We start from the raw sequence: 27,221 nt of genomic DNA, 5'->3' as shown, positions 1-27,221 counted from the left end.
TGAACTCCTCTGTCACACCTACCGAACACCTTACCACTGTCCTACTGCTCTCATACATATCCTGCACCACTCTAACATACTTCTCTGCCACTCCAGACCTCCTCATACAATACCACAGCTCCTCCCTTGGCACCCTGTCATACGCTTTCTCTAAATCTACAAAGACACAATGCAGCTCTTTCTTGACCCTCTCTGTACTTCTCCATCAACCTTCTCAAAGCAAATATCGCATCTGTAGTGCTCTTTCTTGGCATGAAACCGTACTGCTGCTCACAAATGCTCACTTCTCCCCTTAGCCTTGCTTCCACTACTCTTTCCCACAACTTCATTGTATGGCTCATCAGCTTAATACCTCTGTAGTTTCCACAACTCTGCACATCTCCCTTGTTCTTAAAAATCAGCACAAAAACATTTCTCCTCCATTCCTCAGGCATCCTCTCACTATCTAAGACCTCGTTGAACAACCTAGTTAAAAACTCTACTGCCATCTCTCCTAGACACTTCCATACCTCCACTGGTATGTCATCCGGACCAACCGCCTTTCCTCTCTTCATCCTCTTGAAAGCTCTCCTAACTTCACCCTTGCTAATTCTTTCTACTTCCTGCTCAACAATATTTGCCTCTACTACTCTTCTCTCCCTGCCATTTTCCTCATTCATCGGTTCCTCAAAGTACTCCTTCCATCTTTCCCTCACCCTCCTGTCACCTGTTAACACATTTCCATCTCTATCTTTAATCACTCTAACCTGCTGCACATCCTTTCCATCTCTATCCCTCTGCCTCGCCAACCGTTACAAATCCCTCTCACCTTCCTTACTATCTAACCTTGCATACAAGTCCTCATAAGCTTTCTGTTTGGCCTTTGCCACCTCTATCTTAACCTCACGCTGCATCTTCCTATATTCCTGTCTACTTTCCTCCGTCCTCTCACTGTCCCACTTCTTCCTAGCTAACCTCTTCCTCTGGATACTCTCCTGAACTTCTTCATTCCACCACCAAGTCTCCTTGTCTTATTTCCTCCTTCCAGATGATACACCTAGCACCTTCCTACCTGTCTCCCTGATCACTTTGGCTGTAGTAGTCCAATCATCTGGAAGCACCTCCTGACCACCTAAAACCTGTCTCAACTCCTCCCTGAAAACAACACAGCGCTCTTCCTTTTCCAACTTCCACCACTTTGTCTTCTGCTCTGCCTTTGCTCTCTTAATCTTCCTCACCACCAGAGTCATCTTACACACCACCATCCTATGCTGTCTAGCTGCACTCTCTCCTACCACTACTTTGCAATCGCTAATCTCCATCAGATTACAGCGTCTACATAAAATATAGTCCACACCCTGTGTGCTCCTGCCACCACTCTTATATGTCACCCTGTGTTCCTGCCTCTTCTGAAAGTAAGTGTTCACCACAGCCATCTCCATACTTTTAGCAAAGTCTACCAACCTCTGTCCTTCTGGGTTCCTTTCCTGAAGACCAAACCTGCCCATCACTTCCTCATCCCCACTATTCCCTTCACCAACATGTCCATTAAAGTCTGCCCATATCACCACTCTCTCACCTCTGGGAACACTCTGCATCACTTCCTCAAACTCGCTCCAGAATCTGTCTTTCTCCTCTTGCTCACAACCTACTTGTGGAGCATAAGCACTGACAACATTCAACATCACACCTTCAATTTCCAACTTCAGACTCATCAACCTATCTGACACTCTGTTTACCTCCAGAACATTCTTCACAAACTCCTCCTTCAGGATCACTCCTACTCCATTTCTCTTCCTGTCCGCACCATGATAAAACAGTTTAAACCCTGCTCCAATGCTTCTAGCCTTGCTCCCTTTCCACCTGGTCTCCTGGACACACAGAGTGTCGACTTTCCTCCTCTGCATCATATCTACCAGCTCTCTGCCTTTACCTGTCAACGTACCAACATTCAAAGTCCCTACTTTCAGTCCGAAACTCCTGCCTTTCCTCTTCTCTCTCTGCCTACGGACACGCCTTCCTCCTCTAACACACCTTCCTCCTCTCCTTCTTCGACCAACAGTAGCCCAATTTCCACCAGTGCCCTGTAGGTCAACAGCACCGATGGTGGTCGTTGTTAACCCGGGCCCCGACCGATCCAGTATGGAAGTCATGTTAGTGATTCGCATATTGAATCGCAAAAGTTTTATGTCGGATGCCCTTCCTGACACAACCCTCTCTATTTATCCGGGCTTGGGACCGGCACAAAAAGTACACTGGCTTGTGACCTCCTGTGGCTAGATTATTACTCACAAAAATAATAATATATATCACTACGGCAAAAACATTTTATTGGATTTCAGGCGACGTGACTCATGGTCAAAGCAGAGCAGGCAAAAAAATACTGGAAAAGATGCTGATAGCTTACGAACAGCAAGTGGCAGAGAGAATACATGGTTCGATTAGCTGAAAGTATCTTGTTCAATCTATGAGGGTGAATTGTTTCAATAAAAACTGTCATTAGTCAGTCATAAAGATCTGGCCTGTGGGATTTATTGTTTTTATTTGGAGCTGGTGTAAACTCACACAGCCTGTCAGAGTGATGATAGTGATTTAGATAGAGAAGCCATCTGTGAATGGAACAGTATGCAGGTGTTCGCAGGTCTATATCAGCCTCTCGGTCTCAGGTGTGTGATGAATCTGTGAGGCTTGTTCAAGCGTGTCATCTGTGCTCTTAGACAGAGGTGTGAACAAACAAGCAGCTGTTTACTGACAAAGTGTGAGGTATGTAGGATTTGCTATGATTATTAGTTCACTGTTTGTATCTTTATGCACATTCTTTATATATCTGACAGGGAGAATGAAGTTCAATTTATTTTCTTTATATACATTGTGACCTTTTCTTGATTTCTCCTCCTTTTGTTATTTATTGTCATCCTAACACGGTCTTATTAGTATTCGTGTATTTAAAGTGTGGTTCTAGCACACGTACATACATAAACATTGGAACATATACAACATACTGACAGCATTTGAAATGAACACATTTGATAGGTTATTAGGTGATATGCAAACAATAATTGGATTAATTAAATGTATTTTAAAGCATCATATTTAAGGCAATCAACATGTAAAAAATTATTAAAGAATATATAATAATAATAAAAAAAATTATAATAATAAACAAAAAGTAAACAAATAACAAACTAATAATAAAATGAAAAAAGCATATAACAAAATTGATAAATAAATATATTGTATAATAAATAATATAATAAAAGTAAATGTGATTAGCAATACCCTATAAAAATAAAATGAAAACAAAAATACAAACAGTAATCAAAGTCTTGTCAGTTTTTATCTCGGACCATACATCTGAGGATTACAAAGATTTAAGAAATCTCTGTAAAAGTTTGAAACTTGTGTGTGTATATATAAGAGTATACATTATTTGGTGATGTAATCAGTCTTTTCAATGTAATAAACTTATTCATATTGTATGAAAACAATAAGTACACTGCAAAAAATGACTTTCTTACTTAGTCTTTTTTTCTTGTTTTCCAGTAAAAATGTCTAAACATTCTTGAATCAAAAGAAGCATTTTCTTGATGAGCAAACTGACCTAAGAAAATAAGTCTTGTTTTTAGTAAAAACATATGAAATTTCAGTGAATTTGTGCTTAAAACAAGCAAAAAATCTACCAATGGGGTAAGAAAAATAATCTTGAATTGAGTGACTAAGAAAAAGGTAAACCTTAATTCAAGATTATTTTTCTAAGTAATTATTTTTACTAAAAACAAGACTTATTTTCTTAGGTCATTTTGCTCATCAAGAAAATGCATCTTGATTCAAGAATTTGTAGACATTTTTACTGGAAAACAAGAAAAAAGACTAAGTAAGAAAGTCATTTTTTGCAGTGTGTGTATTAATCAGCCTCTATGCTCTCACTCAGCTATCTGGAACATCGCCTTGCTGCAATGGATGCCAGACACAGCAGCAAGCTTCAGGCCATTCAGCAGGAGAAGCAGCATCTGCTGGATCAGCTGGACAGACAGAGTCACCTGGTCAATCTGCTGGAGGGAGAACTGGCCAGCTCCACCCGTAACAGCACACTGCTCCAGCGACAGCTGGCCAAACTCACAGACACAGTGCAGCAGCTTCTGGCTATGGTCTCTCACTGTAACGGTTAGTACAGACAACTCCTGAACCGAATCAGTTTACTCTGTGGTAAACTTGTCCCGGGCAGCTGTTTACTGTGTGGGCAACAATCATGTCTACAGATCCTCTGAATGTAAAGGGGGAAAGACCAAAATTCCCAAAATTATATTTCAGTTTGCATTTAACTCTGATTCCTACTGAAAATGTTTTTTTTAAACAGATACCTGTATGATGCCTCTGATGATGCTGATATGATGTTGAGATGATTCATGATTCAATGATTCATCTGTGCTGAAATGAAGTTGAGATGATTCATGATTCAGTGACTCATCTGTGCTGATATGAAGTTGAGATGATTCAATGATTCATCTGTCCTGTCCTCATTCTTTATGTCATTGTAATTTCCTATTCTAGAACAGCCACGGGCATCAATTTCTGACACATTTTTTACTAAATAAAATGTGTTGTGAATGGCAATTCAGGTTGACTTTAAAGTGCAACAGAGCATTTAAAAAATATGAATATAAATACTTTAAATTACTCTGCCAAATGTTTAATATTCAGCATACTTCAAGCAAACATATTTCTGTTTCACAAACATACAACGATTTATTTATTTGCAGATATTTCTGCTTCTTCTGAAAAGGAGATGGTGAAGTTCAGAGACTGTGCAGAGATATTTAAATCTGGAGTTACAGAGAGTGGAATATATAACATTCATCTTCCAAACTCCACACAGAAGACTAAGGTGAGTAGATTTTCACGGTTTTTACTGAACTGAACTGAATTAACTGGTTTTACGTCGGTAAATTACTACAGTAAATTTGATCTGGATGGAGAAAATAAACGCATTCAGTAAAATGCATTCTTTGAGATAAAGGTGTGAAATAAAAACTAAAGCCAAAAGTCCCCCAGGCTATTCTGAGTGCATCTAACCGTGCATACTGTATGTGCCCGTATTCACTTCAAAATCTTACCCTGCTGAACCAGAGCGCACCCCTCTCGAGACCTGCGTTTACCTTTGACTTGCACAGTCAGATTTCATTTCTAACAGGCTCGGGGGGTGATGAACATTTAAAAATGTGGCTAAAATTGTTTTTGTTATTCATTATTTCTCGTGCACTTACTCTTCTTCCCCTCCATTTCCTGTGGGCACAGCCGCCAGTTGTTTGGCAAAGATTCTGTAGCTTGCTGCCAACTCAGGGTTTAATGCAGTGAGGAGAGAGAGAGAGAGAGTGAGCTGGTATATGTTGTAATAATCCCCTTTTATACTGTGCCACCCGTCAAAGTATCGAGATGGGTGGTTTCCTTTATTTAGAGGTCTGAGTTGCTCTTTTTTTCCGCTCAACCTTTTTTGCTTAATGAAACAGATGCACATACCGTACTGTATTTGTATGAGATATTGATGGAAAAAGCCTATTGAAGGTTCAATGTGTATTTTTTTGGAGGTTCTATTGACATAAATGCAATATAATATACATAAATATGTCTTCAGAGGTGTACAAAGACCTTACAAAATGAAGCGTTATGTTTTTATTAGTTTAGAATGAGCAATTTCAATCTACATACACCGCGGGTCTCCTTACATGGAATTCACCATGTTATCTCTACAGTTGACCTAAAAGGACAAATTGCTCTACAGAACACGTTTCCTAAATACGTTATCTCCTTCGGCAAAGAAGTGAAAACATGACGAAATCTTAGTACTGTGTCAGCCACCGTAGTGCTTCGGAAGGAAGGGGTGGAGTGAGCCGTTGGTTGCAATTCGCAATCTCACTGCTTAATGCCACTAAATTTCATACACTGGACCTTTAAGTCTGGTTTAGATTTTGATCACAAAAATCTCCTTCGGATAATCTGATAAACTGTTAACATGTTTGCTGATGTTAAGATTGTCTTCATTTCTATGCTAAACAGCCCTGAATCCTCAATATGTCTCTTCTCATACAATAAATGCGTCGTTCTCACGAGAGTGGCTAACATGCCGCTGGAAAATTTGAGGGAGGCTGGGGACATTTTAAAACAATGAGATGGACACAGCTCAAAGCACAAAACAAAGAACTCACAACTATGCAAAAAAGGAATGTGTTGTATTGAATAGAAATGAAATCACTTCTTAATCCCCAAAAGCAACATCTAATTTTTTAAAATGTAGGCGCTGTGTCTTTAAAACCTGAGTTTCACAATGGATGGTCTTAAGACCAGCATCATGTGCTGCTAAAATGAGCTGGTCTTGCCAAGGGATGAAAAGGTACATTATTCAACTCCATGCTTTTGCCAAAAGAATAGATTGCTGTGTGCCTTCTCCTGAAGCGTATTTCTTTGAAACAGCTGGGAAAATTGGAGAAAGTCATGTATGAGGATATTTACTTGGAATGTTTTCAGTTGACACCCACAGGCTAGAAATATTGAATATTTGAGAGGAAAGTCCTTTATGGGTTTTGGCTTTAATTAGTTTTGATGGGTTTGGATGAGTTTGGATTCCCTTATGTATGCTCATAGTTTATACTAATGCACTGGTTCACTTACAAAACTGTAAATTATGTGTTTTTTGTGTGTTCCGTACAAATTAATGGCTAATAAATGATTTAAGTGGAATCATAAAAAAGAATTGAAAAGCTTGAATGTACAGATGTCGAGTGTGCCAAAATGTCTCCATGTGACTTGGATTACTGAAACAAAAATCAAACCGTCCATAGCGAGTCAAATCGCTGAACTGCAGCTTACAGTATGTTCTGAATTGTATGAGACTAAAAACAGCCCGCTGATGTAGCTGCCCTTTACTGTTTAATAAAATATAACGCCATTGTTAAATGCACTTTGCAGAGGGCTACCACTCTCAACATTTTCTTTTTTTATCAAGTAAAGCATGGGAATTCTTAGATGTGCGCTCACAATATCAGCTCAGAAGAAAAGGTTCCCACTCTGTCCCCCAGTGTGTTTTTTCTGAAGTCAGAAATAATAGGGCAGTTTTATACAAATGTCGACTTTAGGATGACAAAAAATTGATTAATAGGTCAGGTTTAAATCTGTGAAGTTTTTAAAGCATAGTTTCTCATAGTCAGGTTAGTGAATAGTCACATCCATCCATAACGGTCCATGAAAATTAAATCTAGGAACTATTTTATGTTCTATAAAGAGCCATTCCTTCTCCATTTGTTGGGTATTATTGCTTTTGGTTTGCACATTTTAATTCACAGAAATCATACAAAGTAGGATGTCTCTGAAAAATGTGCATTCTTTTTTTTTCCCCTCGTGTATAGACTGATATTTTTCTGATGTCTGGACTCTATCATCAGGGGATTAGTAAAATATGAACAGATGTTTCAATATATTGTTAATAAATACATTCTCTGAGATTTTATATTTCAAGTGTTGACTGAAAATGTCCATTATGCTGGAATTGCCTAATAAATGCCTACTGTGGGGTCCAACAAATCTGGAATTTCTATTTGTATTTAAACCGTAATATAATCTAAGTTTTAGTATTATAAAATGTCAAAACAAGAATACATTAACATAAAATGAACGATGTTATTTGGAACATTCTCAAATGCTGGAAGGGATCATTAGGTTTTTTACAAACTTCTGGAGTCCATGCCAGCTTGCGTTGTCAAATTCTGAAACTTGTTGCTAAAATGATGCTGCTGATTTTATATGTAATGACTTTGATTAAATTAGACAAATGCAAAATAGAAGCATTTTTACAAGTGGTCGCAGATGTTTGGACACTTTTGTCATGTGTTCTGTAACCAGGTATTCTGTGACATGAAGACCAGAGGAGGAGGCTGGACCGTCTTTCAGCATCGTCTCGATGGATCAGTAGATTTCCACCGTGGCTGGAAAGATTACAAACTGGTAAGAACAGTGATGGCATTTCCAGCTTCCTCATTGAACCAAAATGCTAAAGCTTTTGTAAGTAATGTGCCTTCACATTTTGTCTAAAACACAATTCTGTGTCTCATATCATCCCATCTCTGACATCCAAAAAGGAATTAAGTTCATTGTTGACATGCGCCTATTGTTTGAAATTTAGAAGAAACCCCGCATGCTGGCAATGAACACAAAAAAGCTCTTCTTGTGAATTTAATATCAGTAATGTTTAAAAAATATACTTTTTGCAATGCTTTTATTCATCCTGTTTCTAATAAGATAAAACCAATCCATGTCCAGGGCAGCAACACATTGCAACGTAAAGTGCATACGTTGTGATTTATAGATTTGTAAATTGTGTTAGACAATGAAGTATTATCACTCCTAAAATGAAGACATAAACGTTATGATTTATATATGAATATGTCTGTCTCTTAATGCAATTTGCTTTGATTTATGCAAACGCTGCCTCTCCTAAATGTACCATTCATCTGAAAAGCCGAACATTTAAAAACACATATTTAACCTCCACTGTTTGCAGTTTAACTAACTCATACATGGCATTTCACATGCATGGGCATTGAATACTGATGGGCTGTCGATCCCTATTGACCTTTTCTTGAAGAAGAGCGTTTTGATTGCACGCTTCTGCGTTCCCACGTCTCTGCGTGTTGTTTCACCTTCATTCCCTCCTTATCTGGGAAGATGAATCGTGGAATGAGTATATAGTCGTTCTGACTCGGGGTCATTTAAAATCTTAAGCAGGAGAAGAGATACGAGGAGACACTTTGAATTCAAGTAGGACATTATTATTCACACGTTGCTTCCATTGTTTAAAAATAAGTTACAGGAAGCAGAAGAGCGCACTTCAAAAGGGCATTGTTAGCAATACTCATCTGCATAACTCATTTTGAAGAGGTTTCTTTGAAACCGCTGCCTTCTGAATGCAGAAATACGGTGACTCCCTGAAGTGCTAATTTCATACACCGTTATTGAGCTTTAAATATAAAACTGTGGTTATTTGTGTCACTTGGGCTACTTCAAGAGATACATCTCTGGGGCATCTCTGGGAAGTTCTTGCAAAGCATGAAACTGCACAAGTTCTGTTTTCGTTTTCTTCTTGTTTTCTGAGAAAACAGTTTTTACAAGCGAATGATAAATATTTGGTCGCAGATGGAGCATGGGAGTAGGAAGCTCCTGTAGATTGTTGATACTGTAACATGTGCAGTGAAGCATTGAGTGCCCAGCCACACCACCACATCTCAGAATGTTTCAAATTTGCTGGTCCGGACAAGAAGAAAATGTCTTTGATATGACATTTTCTAATGGCTGCTAGTCTGCTGCACCAACCTTATCTCTTTTTCTTCACATACATTGTAGGGATTTGGGGATCCATCAGGAGAACACTGGCTTGGAAATGATGTTCTTCACTTGCTTACCACATCTAAAGACTACAGTCTTCAGGTCCATCTTAAAGACGCAGAGGGACACCAGGCTTATTCTAATTATGGCCACTTTTATATTGATGGAGAGGAAAAGAAGTACAGGTACCAATGCTTCTTATTCTAGATGTTTTTCTGCAGACGTTCATGATATGAGGTCAGAAACTACATTGAAATCGTCATTTCCAGTTCACGAATTTCTCATCCATGCTTTATTGTGTGGTTCAAAGGCAAAGTCAATAAAGAATGAACTGCACTTATGGGCGTTTTTTCATATATTGTGTGTCACTTAAAGGGATAGTTCATCCAAAAATGAAAATGCTGTCATCATTTGCTCACCCTCTTGTCATTTCAAACCTTTATGACTTCTTTTCTGCTGCAGAACACAAAAGGATATATTTTGAAGAATGTTGGGAACCGAACAATAGTGGTACCCATTGACTTCTATTCTACAGACACAAAACCAATGCAATCAATGGGTACCGCCGTGTTCTGCAAAAGAAAGTCATACAGGTTTGAAATAACAAAGAGTAAATGATGAAAGAATTTTCATTTTTGGGTGAACTATCCCTTTAAGTGGAATTTGTTTTGTATCTAATGATCCAGAGTTCTCAAAAACATGCCACAATGTGTGGTCCCGTCAGATTAAGGTTTGGATGAAATGTGTCGTGTAATCAGAGGCAAATAACTGCCATTTAAAGCCATTATTTACGCATTTCATTTCATGTTTTGGCTCATCTTTTGTCATTTTCTGGGATGAGGAATACAAACACTCTTGTGATTAAGTGCATCAGTCACAATGATGAGCTAAGTGTAGAAAAAAACTGATGTTTCTCCTTCCGCATCAATTCAACGTCTGGTGAATCATTTTCAGAGCCAGAGAGAAACAAGACACAAGACACAACACTTTTAAACCAGAGGCTTTGCCAGAAAACTTCAGAGTTAAACCTCACACCTCATACCAGGGATGCAATTAAACATGCGTTGCTTGTGGATATAATTATATTGTAAATGAACCAAAACCATCAATGTACACTCAATGTAAATGATCTGGAATATATGTTATGAAGACAAGTGTTCCAAAATGTGTGTGTGAGTAAACCTGTAAGGAAAAGGCTAAACATCCACTTGCCAAATCCAACCATGTTTGTTTTCTTGTTTACCTCATATGGTTAACGTGCGTTTTATTAGTACGCTGAAAAACTGGCATTCTTTCAAGGCTGTTGGGCACAGTTGGGATTAAGCAGCCAAGCAAGTTATGGTTCATGGATGTTTTCCAGCCAAAACAATCTCCTTTGGTCTCTAACTGTGTGGTCCTTTCTCTGGCAATGTGCGTACTGAACGCTCGCAATCCTTTAACAATAGATTGTGGATAATGGAGGCTGAATATTTTGAAATGCATGTTAGCGTGTTAGAGCTTTGTCAAATAAGAAAAGAGAAAGAGAAATCTCTTCGGGGCATCTGATACAGATGCGCAGCTGGTCCAATTACTGCGATCATAATAGATGTAGACACCCTAATCTGATTATGCAAAAAAGAAAAAAGTAACAATGTAAATTACAGCAAATCTGTTTTTTACGGTATTTAAGTTAATTAATCTAAAACAGCCTGTGTGACTGAGCTAATTTAAGAACGCTAACTTTTGGCTTATCATGGATGCAAAACATGTTTAAAACTCAAGCATTGCTCAAAGTTAGATGTATCATTGGTGATCAGGAACGTTGATGGAGATATCTTAGTTTTGTAAGCAAGTGTTTACTGCATATTAAGTACATATGTTGCATGAAATATTTAAAGTGTAGGTAACACGCAGTTTCTTTCAATCTCATATTAATCTTGAGTATCTATAGAGTGGTATTGCATACTTCGTATCTTCGAAGAGTATTTAGTTTGAACACATTTATGAAAGACAGATATAGCTGTACAATTTTTTCCAAAAAAACAGTCCTCCTGGTGAAGCGCACTAGTGGACAGAACTAAAGCACGAGCAAACAATACATCATCACATTATCCCTGCATAAGTGATGATTCATAATAAGTTTGTGTTGTTTACATAATGCATGTATGCTCTGAATTGCAACAAAACACAGACATATGACTCAGTTTGACTTACCACGTGTGGTTCATGTCCGGCATGTTTTAGCGCTGGGACCGCTCCATCTATCAGATTCAAACGATCTGCAAATCCAGCGTTATATCCATTGTTTATATAACATTCATCGCCGAAAGGCAGTGAACAAACAAACACAGCTGAACTTCCATAACAAACGAAGCACATTGATGGGCGTGCTCTTTCTCTCACGCTCGCTCGGTTAACACGTGGCCGTGCTTGTCTAAGAGAATTGTCCAATAAGGGACTAAGAACCCTAGTTATGAAACGGGAATTCATGTTCGAAAAAAACTTTCCAAAATGTGTACGAACCCTGGCAAAGTGTATCGTGCACAGAAATACTGCATCATATGTCCAGCTTGTTTTTTTGACAAGTTGACCATGTTAAAGCGGCAACGAGTAACTTTTTCTTACTGTTGCCCCACGTGGTTGATAAGCGGAATTGTCGCAAAGATTTCCCGCTGGCAGCTCAATACACGTGAGTTTGTTTACTAAGCCGACGGACCCAGATACGTCGTTCAAACTATGTCCACCGATCAGGTAAAGTAGTCCGTGTTACCATATGTTCTTCGTATATCAGTACTAAGATTTATGTATCGTTTCTCCATAATTATAAACTGTAATGTCAACAAAGAACGGTAAGTAAACCTAGTTGTTTTTGCTTGCATAGTTGGTCTCGTGTATGTATCACGCGTATGTAACTTAGCATTGTTTGCAAAGGGTGTCATTTGTATAATATAATGAAATATTGTCCACAAAACACGAGACACGACAACATGCTAGCTATCGACACTGGCAACCATATATTATCTCTCAGCTACCTTACGCTTATAAAGTGCGAACCGGTGTTGCGCCAATGACACAGACTGATAACAAATACGTTCAAAAGTACAGGACAGTAACAAAAAATGTACAAATAACACTTACAAATCCAGGAGCCGGACCGCTAGGTCTGCATCCCTTTTGCAACCCGTTGCCTCTTGCTGCTCGCGCCACCGAGTGTAAGCCCGTCCGATATTGATTCGTGACCAGCCTCATGTCCGATCACTCTCTCGCTTTCTTTTCTTTGCTTCCTCCGACAAAACCCTCTTTGATTTTTTTGTCTGGCTCTGCTATGGTGATGTTTTGGATAGTTTCGTCTTACTGTTAGCTCTGCTGTTGGCCAACTTCTCCCAGGCTACGACTAAAACGTGACGTATGCCGTAAAGCAGGGGATAGGCGGGGCTTGTACCAGCCCGAACACAAGTTACAAGTGCAATTTCAGCCGATAGGAGGCTGCTTAGGTAGCAACGGCAGTAAAATTCGTCCAGTTAAAAGTTGTCCTACCACTAAAATAATTTTAGAGACATTATTTTAAGGTCAAAAAGTTACTCGTTGCCGCTTTAAGCATGAGAAGCCAGCATGTTTAACAGTGTAAAGAAGTTAGAATGAATGAAATGGCTTGTTAGCCCACCTTTTAACTTTAACTTGCAGTTAACGTGGTGCATTGTCTTATTTCTCCTCAGCATTCATGTGAGCGGATTTAGCGGTACAGCAGGACGCACCAGTAGTCTCACTCGCTCGGGCACTATGTTCAGCACTAAGGATCAAGACAATGACCAATGCAGCTGCAAGTGTGCTCAGATGGCCACTGGAGGTATTATAACTCGTCTGCCACTATATATTATTCACACTTTTTTAATTCTCCCTCTGCATGAAATGAAAAACTATTTTCCAATGTGCCTTCATCACCCAAGACAAAATTTCAAGGGTATAGCAACTAAAAACGTTGCATGGCCCATTACATTAAAAAAAATCAGTTCAAATTCACTTGGATTTTAAGTCCCCCTGTGGTGAAATTCAAGTTTGTAATGTTGTTTATAAGTGGTGTTTTTAATATGCTTTAAGATAGACCAGTGCAAAATCATCATTTTAAACCATTGCGAGTATTTTCGCCATAAAACTACAGTTTACCAAAGACTGTTTTAAAAACGCAGTTTGAAACTGCCTCTGTTTACAACATCATAAACTAGTAACCAATCACGTTAACAGGTTTTAGCCATATACTGTATATGCAAGGATGCACATAGATTCGGCACTGAAACGATCGCTGCTATTTCAGCTCTGCTTCTGCAACACGAGCATGCACTGCTCATACGTCGAATGAAGCATCTATGTACCCATGATCAATTGTCCAAGCTCCCGCGATTGAATGGAGACGGGGATTAATTTGCATATTCATGAATCTGTGTATACTATGTGAAGCAAGGGTTTAGAGTTACATTCAAGTCATTTAAAGGCATGAAGGAATTATCATCACAAAACTTTAAAATGCTATTGTAATGCTTAAAGATGAGTTTTAAGTGGTAAAATTATCAACTGCAATGGGACTTTAAATAGTGACATGGATTAAACAAAATATGAATACAGTTATACATTTTTACAGTTGTTTAATTGTATATCTGTCTCTGAGTGGGTCATGCTGTATTTCTTAAGGTCCATTCATAGTCGTTGTTTTATATACTGTACCAAGAATATTCTTCATGTACTGTCCCATGAATTTGCCATCCTCTCTATGTTCGCTTGCTACTAGAACTTTAAAATGTGAATGTGAAATTGGCTGATCTTTTCAAAAGGGAAAAAGTGCTGACTTAAGTGCTACTTAAAGGGACAGTTCACCCAAAAATGAAAATGCTGTCATCATTTACTCACCCTCAGGTTGTTTCGGACCTGTATAAATGTCTTTGTTCTGATGAACACAGAGAAAGATATTTGGAAGAATGTTAGCAATTTTCAGTTCTGGGACATCACCCACTGCTATTTAATTTTTCCTACTATGGTAGTCAATCATGCCCTGGAACAGAAAATGACTAACGTTCTTCCAAATATCCTTCTCTGTGTTTATCAGAACAAAGTAATTTATACAGGTATGAAATTACATGAGGGTGAGTAAATGATGACAGAATTTTCATTTTTGGCTGAACTACCCTTTAAGTGTTCTGTAAGTGTGTTTAAAACATGTCAACGTTTTATGTTTTAGGAAATGAATAGTACTTGTAAAAAGTATGATGAACAAAAACATATGTTTAAAATCCTTCAACTCAAATGAGATGAAGATGTAGCCTTATAAAAGCTGTTTTATTTTATGTGGAGCTGGGCTGCCTTATTGGAGCCAGCATTGTTGAAATAATATGACCAGTAAAAGCACATTACACCATGACTAGACTCTACAAATGTGGGGAGTTATTTGCTCAGGTACTCATTTATTGTGACACCACAAAATGAGAGAATTATGAATTACGAGACATTTTTGTAGGTTTCGCAGTTTTAATGTTACACTCTTAAAAATGCTGGGTTATTTTTACCCAGCATTGGGTCAAAAAGGGGCCAACCCAGCGTTTTTTTTTAATGCTGGATTGTTTCAACAAATTGATGGGTCAAATATGAACATTTTCTGGGTTAATTTAACCCAACAGATGGCTTTGTCCCCTTTTTGACAGATCGCTGGGCTAAAAATACCACAACATTTTTTCAGTGTCGAAGATTCATATATATGTAGTACATTCACGTTATTTCAAAAGATCAGGAAAATTGAATTATTCATGATATTTTTATAGTGGCTTAATTGACCCAAACAAGAATATACTATAATAACTTGCCCTTTGTCACTGCAGGGTGGTGGTTTGAAGCTTGCGGGCCATCCAATCTCAATGGGATTTACTATTCTGGAAACTCCAATGTGGTGCGGTATAATAGTATGAAGTGGTACTACTGGAAAGGGCCGAGTTGGATAGCAGCGGTGACAACTATGATGATACGGCCTGTGGACTTCTAAAAGCAGGAAGACACTGTCATAAATGGGTCAGTTGACTTCACTGACAGGCAAATGATCCAAACAAGTTCATGACATCAATGAAAATTATGGACAACTTGAGCATTGGACAGCTTGCGCCCGTGCCATTGTAGCCGTTCAATCTGTCTCCATTTTGTTTGTTTAGTGTGGCGAAACAGGCACAAATTGCACCATAAACGTTTTATCCCCCTGTATAGCAATGCTTTCGCAATGTAAAACTCAATGGACTGGAATAGCTGATCAGTGTTCACATTTGTACATGATGGCGAGTTCAAGCCCGATTTTTGTGCGGTGAAACTCAAAAATATGATCCTTTACCATCCATCACAAACTCTCTTTCTCATAAAGTGCTTGTAAAAGGTTTAAGGGAGAACACCTCAATAAAACACGCACAGGTGTACATTTACATGCATATCTTCCATTATAAAATATATATTTTTAATAAAAGAACAGACATCTTTTGCCATGAAATACAGTTATTATCAAGAAATGAAAAAAGGATGGGAGAAACATGGTGTTGCCCACACATACACTACTGCTATTTTCAAAATTGCAAAAGCAGCAGGTTTGGTTTAAAGCCGTGCTGTGGAAGACTGACCATCAACGTGGTTTGCTGAGGGTCTATATTAGCCCTCCTTCCATGCCAGTCGCTTGATGAATCATTCAATAAAGGCACTTCCTGCTGTTACTATAAAATACTCCTCGGAGGGTGCTTCTACTGCCCGACTGACCTGTGTTCACATTCAGCACTTAGCCATCCTACTGCAGTCTTGATTTAGTGCTCCGGTTGGCAACCCCATTCATCTATAGCTAGCGAGAAAAAAAGAGCTAGGCCTGTTTCTAGAGCTGGGCTAAATTAATTTTGTCGTCCATTTGAAAAGGTACGTAAGCAGTGCAGCTGCAAGCAGAGTCTGTTTTGAAGTTTTTTTACTTTTACTATGAGTTATACGTTAACCTTAATAACATCTCTAAACTACTGTGATACAAAACATTGACAAAATTTACATTTACTACCGCCAAAACAGATTTTTTATAACATTCTGCACATCAGCTTCTTGTCAGATTGCAGGCTGTGAGGTAAACTAAATGCTGTACTCTTCCATAAACGATTTTACTACTAAAAAGGTAGCAAAATAGGCTTTACTGAAAGTTACTGTGGTTTACTAAAGCCGTTGAAAATATACAACTGCAGAAAAAATTAAGAGACCATTTCAAAGACTATTTTCAGATTTTCTGAATTTACTATTTACAGGTATGTAGGTAAAATGCTTATTTTACTACTAAAAATATTTTTCCTAAATTTTAAATAAGAAAATAGTGTTTCTATTTGCAGAAAATGAAAACTGGTGGAACAGGTCAAAATAACAGAAACGATGTTCGGTATTTTTTCACACCTCAAATACTGCAAAGAAAACAAGTTCATATTCACTTTTAAGCAATACAACAGTAATATTTCTACTTGTATTTTGGAAAAGTTAAATAAATGTTTTGTAATTTTGTACGTGATAACCTGGATTTTTATCACAGTGTGTGTTGTCATGCTGGCAGTCTTTCAAATTGCTGTTGGATGATTTTAAGTCACTCCTGAGGTTTGATTTTGTTGAAATTCAACAAACACTGGACTGGAATGGCCACAATACATCTAATGGTGATTGAATTAAAATTTGAAATGGACTCTTCATTTTTTCCACGACTGTATATGTTAATCGAAATCAAATTTAAATGTTGCCTTGGCAATAAACTGAAGTTTAAATTGAGGCACTAAAATTATTAACTGAAAATAAAATAAAATGTAAAAATAAAACAAAAAGAATAATATAATTATAGTATTTATAAAAATAATTTAAAAAGTATATAGTAACATTAAGCAATAAATAGTGATTGTTAAAAGGATGCGAGGAGACCAGCATAACAAAAAATGTTGCTGAAAAGAATTGCCTATGCTGCCTCTAAATATTAATACAACTACAACTGAAAAACTGAAAACAAAACTATTATAAATCTGTTTTCTGCATTTGCCACCCACTCACACAGAGCAGGAAATATGAACAGGTTGAGGCATGCCATTTGCCAGAAACATACTACAACTGAGCCAGTGTGGAGATGAAGACGTTCCCGACGCACCGTAACGATCAGTACGACTTAATTACGGGTCCAGCAGCTGCTGTGACAGATCACTGCTGGTGGAATGAGGGTTAAGGTTGTGGGAGTTCCATTATAGTTGGGTTTAAGAGGTGTACTGGACATCTGGCTCCGCCCCCTGCTGTGGAGCATTATTTGTTGATGCCATCATAATACTGACCCGGTTCAGTGTGCAGATGAGATCCCTTGCATGGACGGAGGCTTCTGCACCAGCACAGCCTTTTAGCACTTCTGAGAATTTATTTTCTCCTTGAGCGGGAGAATAAAGCAGAAGGCTCGATAGGGAAGGGAGGGTGTGTTGTTTCCACACATGAATCTCCGTTCTTTCAAAGTTTCACATTGGTTGGAAATGGAAAACAGGTGAAGTCAGCGATGTGTGTTTACGAATCCACAGAACACAGAAGAGGAACCCTTTTTCCTTCTTCATAGCTCAGGAGACAGTGCCACACTCAGTTTTGTTTTAATTCATTATAACAATCACAAACTTTTGATTAATAACTGTAATCTGTGTCAGGTGAAGTTTGAGACGTTGTTGAGAACTCTCTTGAAACTCAAAATACAAACGTGTTATTATTTGAAGAGAAGCATCTGAGAAACTGGAGTCTTAAAGGGTTCATTTCCTCTTCATTAATCCCCATTGCTGTCTAGGGAGAAACAACATCCAGTATTAAAGATATTGCATCTGTGATGTAACTTTCTGGTGGCTTAGCAACTCATTGGCTTTAGAGACGAACTTGATGTAATGTAAAAAAGGGAATACAAAACCAGTTTTGCGTTCTATTTGATTTTCATCTTGTGTATGTCATTTAACCCGTGCCGCGCACAATAATGCCACTCTGATCACGTTTCAGAAGAAAAGGCTTTTTTTGTTAAACAGCAGGGGGCACTGTAGGCACAGCCACGGCGCATGTGGCATCTGGTAATGTGATGATGCATTCCCTGCTGTGACTATACAACCAAATAGAAGCTGCATATTTGCATTACAGGAGCGATGGCGACTTCTCCTTTACTCCGCTTGCCTTTTTCATGCTTTCTTGCTGCTGCAACTTATGCACTTGCATCAGTCATAACATCAACTATTGTGAGACAGCTATGCTGTTAACATATGGCCAAATGAAGGGCACGGTGAAGGACGAAAAGGGGGAATTCGGCGATACTTGTTTATTGCAAGTCTGTTAATGATGTGTGCGCTAACAAGCGAGAGTCATACATGGGAAAGCAACAGACCAGGCTTGTTAATTCTCATGCGACACAGAGAACACATTGTTGCTCCTGCGTTCGTGAACCTAGTCATCTGTCAAGACCACAGCGTCGACTGGGTAATGATCTAATCTATTAGCACTTCAAAGTCCAGGGTTTTTCCTTCTCTGTCAGGGGGTGTTGTCTTAGGCTGAATATGCGCAAAAACATTGCGTTTAGTGGAGTTGTTCGTCACGACTTAATGAACTTATGGTGCGTATTGTGGTTAACCTTGTGTTTCATTTGTTCTACCGTGATTCTTTTTAGCAGAGTAAATGCTCTCGTTGTAACATATAGTCGGATGACGTCATGTCAAGGGGATGGGCTTTCTTGACGCGAACAGTGTAGTAATACCTACATCCAGAAACTCCCTAGTTCCAGTCCTAGCTCCCATTATTCTCTGTATTAATTCTTTTTTTTACAGCGTACAATAGGCCTAATACACTGTTAAATTGAAAAGGTTCTCGTGTATTTCGTTTCCTGTGATGCCACACTAGAGGAACCCACTGGAGAACCTCTAGGCACCTTTTTAAATCTCTGAGAATTATACTCTTAGTTCCTGTAGGACCTCTTACAATCTTATTGCCTGTCGAATCCCACTTTAAACTTGTATCTTTGCAGCAGATTTTATTACAGATAAATTACATTCAGTCTAATAGGATTGTTTCCATGTGCACCAAGCCAAGGCTCCAATATATGACTGTCACTATAAGACTGAAGGCAATTCGATAAAATCGATATCATTCATCATCAGTAATCCATTCACACTGCTAAAATATGATAATGCATGCAGTATAATGTCGATAATATAATGCCAGAGGTCAATACAAAACACCAGGCATATGTTGAAAGTGCAGTACTTTGTATTTGCAGGTGCATTTAGGTGGAAAGACATTTACAAAAGTCGTACTTTAGACATTTACAATATTCTAATTGTCATCATGTTTTAGCAGAAAATGACAAAAATAAGGAGACCATTTCATAATTATTTTTCAGTTTTTCTGAATTTACTATTTATAGGTATGTGTTTAGGTAAAATGATCATTTTTGCTTCCTTCTGTAAACCACAAATTTTTTTCCAAATAAAACAACATGTTTATTTGCATTTATTTGCAGAAAATGAAAATTGGAGAAACAGGTCAAAATAACAGAACAGATCTCTAGTCTATACTACTTCAAATACTGCAAAGAAAACAAGTTTATATTCACTTTTAAGCAACACAACAGTAATATTTCTACATGTACAGTATTTAGTAAAAGTTCAACAATCATTTTTTTATGTGATCTTTCACAATGCTGTTGGATGGCTGTCACACTGAGGTTTGATTTAGTTGAAATTCAACAGACACTCAACTGGAATGGCCACAAACATTTAGAAATGCTGATCAAATGAAAATTTGGAGCCGTCTCATAATTTTCTTCCTTGAATGTATACACGGGAAATGCAGATATGATAAGAATGATGAGTAAACATGACAACACTGTGTATAAAATATACATTTGTTTTTATCTGGCATCTTTAGCAGTACGTTTTCTACAAGACCTATTTTCTTGGCCCCACCGGAAGCTCTGTCTCGCATAATTGGAGCTGCCAGCACCTCAGTTCTGTCAGCTGAAGCGTCTCCTCCTTTCACCTCATGCCTCACGGAGAACTTGGGGTAAAGCATAAAAAATCATGACAGAATCTATTAAAGCCAGGCACAGTCTTGACCCAGGGCACAAAATAAATATTTGATTCTGATGGGTAAAGCAGGGCATGAGTTAATAGCTTTAATTATTTATTAAGCTCCTCTTTCATTTTTTTTTAAACTCCCCTCTTCAGATAGCATATGTATTAGGAGCACATATTAAGTGTCTGTATGACCGCTGGCTACTTGTTGACTGACTCCCTTCTTTGTTTAAGGAAGACAGAAAGATGGAGAGAAAAGAAACCGTGTTATGGAATTAAAGCTGTTTTTCTGTAGTCGAGCCGCCACGCTCTCCATTGTTGGCAGTTTGTTGAGACGGGATAAAAAGAGACCCGAATGGGTAAATACATGTAGTGCATTGGGCTTGTCAACTTTAAATTCACTACATGACCGCTTTGCAAACAGTATGGTAGGAAAATGGGAATAAAGGGGGTCGTGCGGACCACACTAATTGACATGCACAGTACAGTAAGTCACACGGCAGATGCTGTGCTCACGATGCCTCACATTGGGGCTGCCATTTATAATTTCAGCGCAGAAAACTAATGATCACAGTTCATTTAGAAATGAATTTTAATAGCCATTATTTCATTAAGTACTGCAAATAGCACCGTCCATATCCTCTCTCACCATGACGCAAATCATGAATTCATCAACAAGGCTCAATTAGGACTAATTGCTGCTTTGACATTTATAAGCTTTAATTTCTTGTTTGCAGTGTATTTCTATTAAAGGATACGTTAAATATTCACCATTATGGAAAATAAAGGAATGACAGTCTTCCTAAAGAGAGATTCATTAATGCTCATTGGATAAAAGCATGTTTAGGTTTTTGTAAAAAAGTCCAAACATGCATCTGAAATGTCAAAATAGTTAGATACATGCATAAAATGAGTTTGAAGACCTCAGAGAAACATGAAATTAAAAGAAGTTTGGATTCAGAAATCTGTTGCTCAGCCGGCCCACCCAAGCTCACTTGCTGTAGCTAGAAACAGAAGTGAGCTGAAATGACTGAAATGATTTGCCTATGGATTCCCGTTTGACAGATCTTTCTGCACCACACGCATATTTTGGTTAGGTTTCAATCTGCCATTGTTCTCACTAATGAGAATGCTTTATTTTAAGCAGAGAAAGCACTGGAGACATGACTCATCCGCTTCTAAGGGGAGAGCACAATAGCAGCTGAGTTTCCATTTGACACACAATGCATGTATTTTTGAGGACCAAGAAAGAATAGATCTTGTACAGCATTTCATCTTCATTATAGAAATTCAGCACTCAGGAATAACTGGAACAACTAAAATATCCAAAGAATTTAAAGGGAAAATGGGACACAGTAATGATGCTTGCCCTGACCTGGTCTAATGTGTCATAATGATTGAATGCTGCCTTCTTTCAGAAGCCAAAGGAAGAAATAAATTGGAAAACGAGGCTAGTTGTCACATGGGGTTGTAACAAGGGCTGCACAATTGTATGGCCAAAGTGTGATTAGAAAGATGCTTGTTTTTTCTGGCTTTTTTCACATTTATAATAGCTGCCAATGCAACAAAATCACTCAGGCATATATTCAGTCTATAAATTGAAGGAAAATTGTATAGGTTGATCTGTGTTCTAAGAAAAAAAGTGATTTACCAAATAGCTGGTCGAGAGGCCATATGACTGACAGGTAAAGCAACCAATCACGTTTCGTTTTGTGCCGCGTCATGTTTAGAGACGTGGAAATGTCCCCGCAGTAACAGACCGGTGTACATTCACGAACGTGTCAAAAGTTAACAGCAACAACGTTTATGAGTTTATGTCGTGAACTACGCATAATAGAATTTAGCGTTTAGCCCTATGTGATGAATTATTATTGCAACCGATGTAAACACGTCAGCTTACTTATTCAATCAAACAGCTTTGTGTTGTTTCCAGGCGGACCGTTGATGAACACGAAACGCACGTCTCCCGGAAATCTTGTAAAATTCAACCAATCAGATGACGCCTTCAAACATGCTGAAGTGTTTCCAAAAGTGAACCTTATTCATCAGACGTTCAGCCAATGGTCCGTGGGCGTGACGTCTGAGACTTATAAATGGCAGGTCACTTGCATAAGGTTTTACACATTTGCTATAATTTCATTATAATCAAGTCATTTTTGCAAAAACAATGGTTTAATAGTTTTTTGTTACAGTTTGCATTTTTTGCTGGTTACATTTTTGACTATTTTTATTTAGTTAAAAAACAACCGGATTTCATGGGAATTTGTAATTACTTTACGAGGTGGCTAATTGGTATGAATTGTACAATATAAATCATATAAAAACATACAATTATAAGGACAAAGCAATACTGAAGCCCCACCCCTAAACCTAACGTAACTGGCGCGAAAGCAAATCATACTAAAACATACAAATAAGACAAATTAGCCACCTTATAAAAACAACTCGGATTCCTTAATCTGAACGACTTCATTCTAAAAGAAACAAAACAGTAGCTAAAGTTGAATAGATTTTTCTGTAGCCAAGACTGTAAGCTGTGTAGCCATACAGATAATTGACTTTCAAAAGAAACTTATCCTATAATAAGGAATATTTAATATTTACTGGGGTAATAAGTGTGACAACTAGCCCCATCCTTGATGTTTAAAGGCTGAGAGACTATTGCTATTGTGTAAAACTGACATATCACCCAGCCTCCACACAGATGCCATCTGATGTGTCCATTACTATTCTGGCTGTACAGAGGGGCTGGGCCATGGCCAATGATTATCAGAGAGCTCACGCTGGGCTAACATGCTCGGTTGCTTTAGACTGGAGACGGCTAATGAGGTTTGGCTGCACTGGCCATGTTGTCCATCATTACACATCATTACTGAGAACATCATCTATTTTTGAGACACGCTGATTTGCTCATCATCAACCAGATGCATGTCACGATAACCTTCTGTGTCTGGTTTGTGAAAAGAATAAGAACATTTTAGATTTATAACTTATAAATGACACAGGTTGACGGGGGTCAAATGGCTGCTTCCTTTGTATGTGCAGAAAGTAAAGCGGCACTTCGAGATGGCTATTAAAGCGCTGTCGGAAGATGAGGTGGATGTGAAGTGACACCTATTTGACTCTTAAAGCAGATAGAGGTCAGTGATAGGAGATGGCCCACGGGTGTGAACTCCGAGCTGAAGATGAACCCGAGCAGGCGGGATGATGTTTTATTCAAACACCGTCATGGACGGACACCTCCTGCTTCTCATTTGCTCCCCTCGTGGCTCCCTTACGTTCCTGCATGTATTTCCTGACTGATGCAACCCTTGGGGGCTCAAGCACAGATCTAAGTGACCTTGAGAGTTAATGAGGAGAGATGGCGGGAGAGATGTCATTCTATTTCTGGCCTCCACTCTGAAGTTTTGCCGTGGCCTTTTCAACTTCTCCTAAATGGACCGAAACAGTTGTACTCGAACGCAAAAGGCACATTGTCCTCAGGGTCACATGCTGTTCTGCTCTGTTGACCTTTGGACAATATTGGTGCTCCTCTTGCTTCTGTTGCCTCCACAGAGGATCCAACAATTTCAGAGACAAACAAAGGTGATGAGACCATTACGTGTGGTGTTTCTCATCTGGGCAGTAAAGTTTAAAGGGGTCCCATGCTTTCCCCAAATAAATTTTGAAACAGCCCCCTAAAGACACATCGACATCAAATGCCTCCCTGTTGACACTTACTTAAAGTTTGTGAGTCTGAGACAAAGCAACAATGAATTTGGGGCCATAACTATCAAAGACATTGAGGTGAACATTGTTTCCTCTATATTGAGATTAACGGATCATATAGTTTTTCAAAATACATTTACATCTGGTTTCCCTTAAAGCTGCAACCCATTATTTCTTTTGGTTAAAATAAGCAAAAAATATTTATTGAGTGAATACATAAAGAATAAGTCTTCATAATTGTTTCCTTTCCTTATATGTACCTCTGTTTGTCTTGTTATTTTTATACTCAACTTATAAAAAAAATCATTTTAACCGCATCACAAAAAATGTGTGAAAGTTCTGTAAAATAATAATTACAGTTTTTTTCACAGTGGTGAACTTATAATAATGATTTATGATTTGAGCTGTCTGGTAAATTGTCATAGGAAATGTCGGTTTGATGTTGTTTGACTTGACTTAAAATAGGTCCATAAAGTACCCTGCAATTTTTTGTTTCAAACAGAGATGGCAAGTTACGGATTACAGCTTACATATGGATTTTTTCAAATATTTATATTAAAATGCTATACCTTACATTCCTGCGTACATTGACAACTGTAACCCTCTCTTCCACCACAAATGAATAAAAGTGCTGTGATGTGATGGCATATCTTATATCTGATGAAAATGAATTCAGCTCAGTTGACTTTTTGTTCCTTCTCATGACATTTTTAGGTACCTCGACACGCATTGCAGTTCATTGCCATCGCTGTCCCTCAGACACTCTGTGCTCCTGAGCCGCACTCGACCCACCGATACATCCCTTCTCAATTTACCTCAATCCTTCAAGCGGAACATGCACAGCGAGAGAAGCTGCTGATAAACCTGACACAAACAGCATTAATTCTCTGAGCCGGTTTTCTGGAGTGATCTTTGAGGTGTGAAGTTCAAAGGTCTATTTACTAAACCGCTCTGGCAAAAGAACTCTGATGGGTTTTAACGTTGTGTGATTTTATTTACTCATTTGAATGTTAATGAACACCCACACAGTCCATCAAATATGCCCTCTCAACAAGAACTTTAAGAAGCAAAGTGTGAGGTTTTATTTTTTACCATATAAAGGTTAGTGCGCATGGTACCAGAGTGTTCTGCCCACAGATGTGTCTGAGCTCATTTGCAAGTCATGCCGAAGTTTGGTGTACTTCTCAAAGCTTCTTCTTATGAGCGGAGAATCCCAGCATGTATTACTGTTTCAAAGTCTTATGTTCCTTTTTCATTTTAAAGTGACAGTTCACCCAAAAATGAAAATTCTGTCATATTTTACTCAGCCTCTTGTCATTTCAAAGCTGTATGACTTTTTTCTTCCACAGAGCTCAAAAGAAGATATTTTGAAAAATGTTGTTAACTGGACCCCACTCACTTGCAATGGTTTTGTGTCCATACATTAGAAGTGATTGGGGTCCAGAGCTGTTCGGTTACCAACTTTGTTCAAAATATCTTATTTTGTGTTCTGCAGAAGAAAGTCATAAAGGTTTGAAATGACAAGAGGGTGAGCAAATGACTGTCCCTTTAACAGAAAAAAAACATTTTCAAACTCTCGACTAGTACCTTTTATCTAAAACCAGGCATACAGTATATCACTTGTAGTTTACGATTACGCAAGGACTCATAACATAAGGATTTGTATTGTAAAATGTTTTACTTTCAGGGCTTATAACAGAAGAATATGTTAACTGTAGCTGTAAAAAAAAAAACCCTGTCATGTGAAAATTCATGAGCAGATGTCCGGGGAAAGAAAGCTACTACTGTCACGGTTCCCTCTTTCTCCCCGTGTTTTCCCGCTCGGACTTCATCCCCCACAATCCTCCACGCTCCCTCACCTGTTTCGTGTCTGTAATCATCACACCTGCCCGTCATCTGCCTCATCATGGACTTGTATATATTCACACGCTGTTCTAATGTTATTGTAATGCCAAATGTTATGTTTCTTCGTCTGTTTTACCCAATCGCTACAAATTGAAAGTGTTTTGCCTGTGGATCTACTCTCTTCTGTATTCCTTGGTAACGTTCTGTTACAACTACATGAAAGTTAGATCAAAATATACTGTATGTATATACGTATACAGTACATTACTGGTCAAAATTTTAGGATCATGCACTCATTTTATATTAATATTTAATAGTAAACCTATCACAACCATGAAATAACACAATTGTAACTGCGGGAATTATGTTATATGTAATTTCCATCTTTGCTATTACTCTTATTCATTATTTGGCCAAAGTAATCCATTTCCACAATATTTTTCATTTTCTAATGAAAGAAATGCATATGTTGGCACAAATATATTTTTGTCTACTAAAGTAATTTCAAACATTGAAACACCTTCAGATTTAAAGATTTTTAAGATTATGAGAAACATTTTTGTCAAGTGATCTTAAACTTTTTTATGTGATAAGAGTCGAATGGCAGTATCCAATACACGAATGTGATATTACATTCTAAAAAAGGAAAACCTATAATAAATGCATTTAGGTTGATGACAAATAAACCAAACATGTGTCCCATAGTGTGACAGCAAAATATTTGAAAAAAAAACCTACAAATAAAGATAAATCTTTCTTATGCTATTTTATATTATAAATATACATATCAATATTCTAAAATAATATATTAACTGTCGGTTATGTAAATATTTGCTGTCACACCATAAGACACATATACGCTGCAACATATGAATGTGTCAAATACCCATTTTTACACATACTTGCAGATTTTAAGCTTGAAAGTCATGGAGTATTTCTGCCTCAGCTGTCTCTATGAGTGCTACCATGTCTGTTGTTTGCTTAGGGGTGAGATCCCTTGACTGCTTCTCTTTTTATGAACAAAATGCAAAAGTGTGTGTGTAAAGGCCTCTGGTGGATCACCTGTTCAAAGACACTTAAGAGTCTAAAGCATCCATGAGAGGCTGAGAAACAGGAGGAGGATGAAAGAAAAGCAGCAAATGAAATAGAGTTAGTGTTTATAAAGCAGGTGGGTGACACATCTGCTCTGCAGGGTCCGGTAGCTGCGCTTAAGGGGCTTAGAGGACTTCAAGACAGAAACTACAC

At 38.1% G+C, this 27,221-nt stretch overlaps 1 protein-coding gene across 4 annotated transcripts in view; it reads left to right on the top strand.

Moving 5' to 3' along the window:
* Positions 1–16,079, top strand: part of angpt2b (angiopoietin 2b) — a 53,346-nt gene extending 37,267 nt beyond the window's left edge. For all 4 annotated transcript variants that reach the window (XM_057354794.1, XM_057354795.1, XM_057354793.1 and 1 more), the window contains 6 exons: positions 3,911–4,143; positions 4,740–4,864; positions 7,873–7,974; positions 9,370–9,536; positions 13,047–13,177; positions 15,195–16,079. In XM_057354794.1, the coding sequence (XP_057210777.1) occupies positions 3,911–4,143; positions 4,740–4,864; positions 7,873–7,974; positions 9,370–9,536; positions 13,047–13,177; positions 15,195–15,355 (919 nt within the window). In that variant the 3' untranslated portion in view covers positions 15,356–16,079. The remainder of the gene's footprint in view (positions 1–3,910; positions 4,144–4,739; positions 4,865–7,872; positions 7,975–9,369; positions 9,537–13,046; positions 13,178–15,194) is intronic.
* The last annotated feature ends 11,142 nt before the right edge of the window (positions 16,080–27,221 follow it).

Source organism: Triplophysa rosa, linkage group LG16, assembly GCF_024868665.1.
Source record: "Triplophysa rosa linkage group LG16, Trosa_1v2, whole genome shotgun sequence".
Lineage (NCBI taxonomy): Eukaryota > Metazoa > Chordata > Actinopteri > Cypriniformes > Nemacheilidae > Triplophysa > Triplophysa rosa.
The sequence above is the reverse complement of the archived record's forward strand: the minus strand, read 5'-3'. Positions and strand labels throughout refer to the sequence as shown.